The sequence below is a fragment of the Aristolochia californica genome, unplaced genomic scaffold, assembly GCF_029961685.1.
Source record: "Aristolochia californica isolate CCGP_79_NKW_82.1479 unplaced genomic scaffold, dmAriCali1.0.hap1 SCAF_7, whole genome shotgun sequence".
In the NCBI taxonomy this organism is placed as follows: Eukaryota; Viridiplantae; Streptophyta; class Magnoliopsida; order Piperales; family Aristolochiaceae; genus Aristolochia; species Aristolochia californica.
The window spans coordinates 2,054,200-2,057,044 of record NW_027182268.1 but is presented as its reverse complement, the minus strand read 5'-3'; the positions used below and the strand labels follow the sequence as shown (position 1 = coordinate 2,057,044).

Genomic DNA, 2,845 nt, shown 5'->3' with positions numbered 1-2,845 from the left:
GTTATCTCTCCTCTCCGTATTCTTTCTATTGTACTCTCTACTACAATTTTCATCCCACACACTAACACAAGAAGTACTTTCCCTTGGTGATCATTACACTAATGCCATAGTTACAAGAGAAACAATGTGACCAAACTTAAAAAAGATTTTAATTAAGGCGAGGCACAGTACAAATTTTTTTTGACATTATTTACAAAGTAAATGCTAAAACATTCCCTAGCTGAAAGTAAAACATTCGTAAGGGCGGACCGCCGCTTTAACTCCGACTATTCGCCTCCTTCACAAATATTTCTGACTGAAAAAACGAAAAGCAGAGAGATGAAGGCAATAGCATCAGTAGAAACACAAAAAGAAATGGCTAGTGATCAGTGAGAAAGAGGTTCGCGCGCAGTCCTTGGGCCGTGGGTTTCTTCCTACCCTGGGACTCCTTCCCAGCGTTTCCTTTCGCTTTGCCCTTTAAGCCTCTGCAGGATTTCATGTGGGTGTGAAGTTTTTCTGGCTTGAACGCCTTTCTGCATTGCCTGCAACAACGACAACAATGAAGATGATGAAAATATCTCACAGTTGTCATAGACAGTATAAAAAATGCGACCAATTCACTCCTGTGTCCCAGATTTAAAAATGTGAGCTGAAACAGGAGATTAGCTAAGCCTGGGGACAGAGTGAACTGAGCTATGATAGCCTCAGGAATGAATGAAATTAGGAATGGTCTACTCACGAGCAATACGGTTCTGCGACGGGCTTACAAACCGCAGAAGGCGTTTTCTGATTTCCTGAATCGGTCGTCTTCTTCGAGCTGTTTACTCCGCTGAAACTCTTCCTGTATATAACATGTTGTAACTACAATCAAAGGCTTCTTTTCTTCTCCCTTGAATGGCCGGTAAAAGAGATCGATAAAGAAACAGCAATATTAGGAAAAATGTCCATCAGGATATTACCTTCTTGCCTGTTCCTGCTGGTGAGTCAGATCGCACACTCTCGTAGGAAACCTCTCGGACCCTCCCATTATATCACATTTACAGATTTCCCCTTTATAATGATTCTGTACTTGCTGGTTCGGATGTGTTTCGTTCTTATTGGTGTTAACGTTATTAGCGCTGCTACTGTTACTGTTACTGTTACTGCTTCTGTTTTTGCTATTTGTATTCGTTTTGTGCCTGCATAATAGCCTCAAAACGGAGTCGTTGGTGTCGATAGCGCCGCAAGAAAGCAGATTACGGAAGACGTAGGAAACCCCGCTGGAGCTGCTCTTGCTTTTAGTAAATGTAGCTGAACTGGATTTCTTGCTTTCAGTTTTCTTCTCGGGAACTTCCTCTGGACCCGAGAAGGAAGATAACGAAGATGAGGAGGAACCCGAGGTCTTCTCCCTCGACGTTGTGTCTGTTTCTTCTGTAGTCTTGTCGTCGTCGTCGGGTTTGAATTTCACCGATCTGTCCGCTAACTCGTCTGTTTCCGTCTCCCTCGGTCTCTCCGGGAGCTTTGCAACCTGAGGTCGCTCGTGTCTTAGCAAGGAAGACGGGATTTCATCTGCAGTACCAGTGGATCATCTAATTACAAATGATAATTGCAATTTGGGTTTGAAAATATTTGAGTACAGTTTTGGAAGAAGAGAATCTCTGTTTTCCAGACTTCGAAAGCATTACCCAATGGAGATGATGAAATCTCGGAACCTTTGAGGAAATATTCATTGTCGGAGATTGGAGTGATGAGATCGTCGTCCAACAAATCTTGCCATACATATCCATTCTTGTATCGCCTGTAAGCTATTAGCCTTTACTACGTATCTCGGTAAAAGAAAAAGAAAGAACAGTTGAAACCGAAAAATAAAACAAGAATTTGTACATTGATATTGTTTCTACTCAGTAATCCAACCTCTTATAAGACCAGGCGAAGGATTCTGGCATCTCCTTTCCTCTCAATTCTGCAAGCCATCGTTTCACGTCTGGAGAAGACAAAAAAAAAGAAAAAAAGAAAAAAAAATTTGATGACAAAACCAGAATGAGAACTCTATCTGTCTTTAATGGAAGCAAGGCCCTTACCTCTCAAACGAACGCCATTATGATTTATGTGGTGGACGCGAAATAGATGGGGATTTTCGATTCTTCCCTTACGACTCAAGAGATAGACAATATGCACTCGCCGCACCTCCCCACCTTTGGCTTCCATCCTCCTGTATCTGAAAAACAATGGTCAGAGCCCTCTCCTCAAAATTCAAATGGTCGGATACCCATTAAAAAACGATTCTAGTTTCAATATTATTTGCAGATAATAAGTCGGAATGTCTAGCCGGCGAATGCAGAATAAAGGTAAAAGATATCACAATCCCTCGGCAGGCCTGAAGGTAGAGAATGTTTCAAACAAGAAAGAATTTTAAAAACCAAACCTCGTGAAAATGAAAAGCACGCTCAGCGTCCAAAGCACCTCTAGTTTTCTCAGCTCATCTTTATCGTTTTGATCTGGCCTTTTCTCTCCTTCTCTCCTTAATGCAGCAAGACAAAAGAAAAGGCAAGCCACAACCGGATTCGGGTCTATTTATAGGCGTGCTCAGATGTGGGGAATAAGAAATTGGTTCTGTTCTTGAATGCGATATCCCCAATGTTTCTTTTTCAAAACCGAAATCAAGAAGAAAAAGTTGTTTGTCTGAAACTATTATTTATATGACGGGAAACATTACTATAACTTTCATAGCGTCTCCACGTTCTTTCTTATAAGAGCAACGTTGTCTAATAAAAAATATTATTCAGACAAGATTGCCTGCGGATTAAGCCAAAGTTTTTCAGTATTTTGAGCGAGAACAGTTCCGTTGGGTGAAGATTTTGGTCCAAACCCAAAATTACAGGGACGA

At 41.3% G+C, this 2,845-nt stretch overlaps 1 protein-coding gene across 1 annotated transcript; it reads right to left on the bottom strand.

Annotated features, from left to right (window-relative positions):
* Nucleotides 1-413: 413 nt before the first annotated feature.
* LOC137936193 (protein SOSEKI 1-like) lies at nt 414-2,166 on the bottom strand. Its single transcript, XM_068780760.1, has 6 exons — nt 2,040-2,166; nt 1,873-1,942; nt 1,644-1,771; nt 939-1,527; nt 751-820; nt 414-521 (listed from the first exon to the last, which is right to left on the bottom strand). The coding sequence occupies exons 1-6, from the start codon at nt 2,164-2,166 to the stop codon at nt 414-416; spliced, it is 1,092 nt and encodes a 363-aa protein (XP_068636861.1).
* Nucleotides 2,167-2,845: the final 679 nt, after the last annotated feature.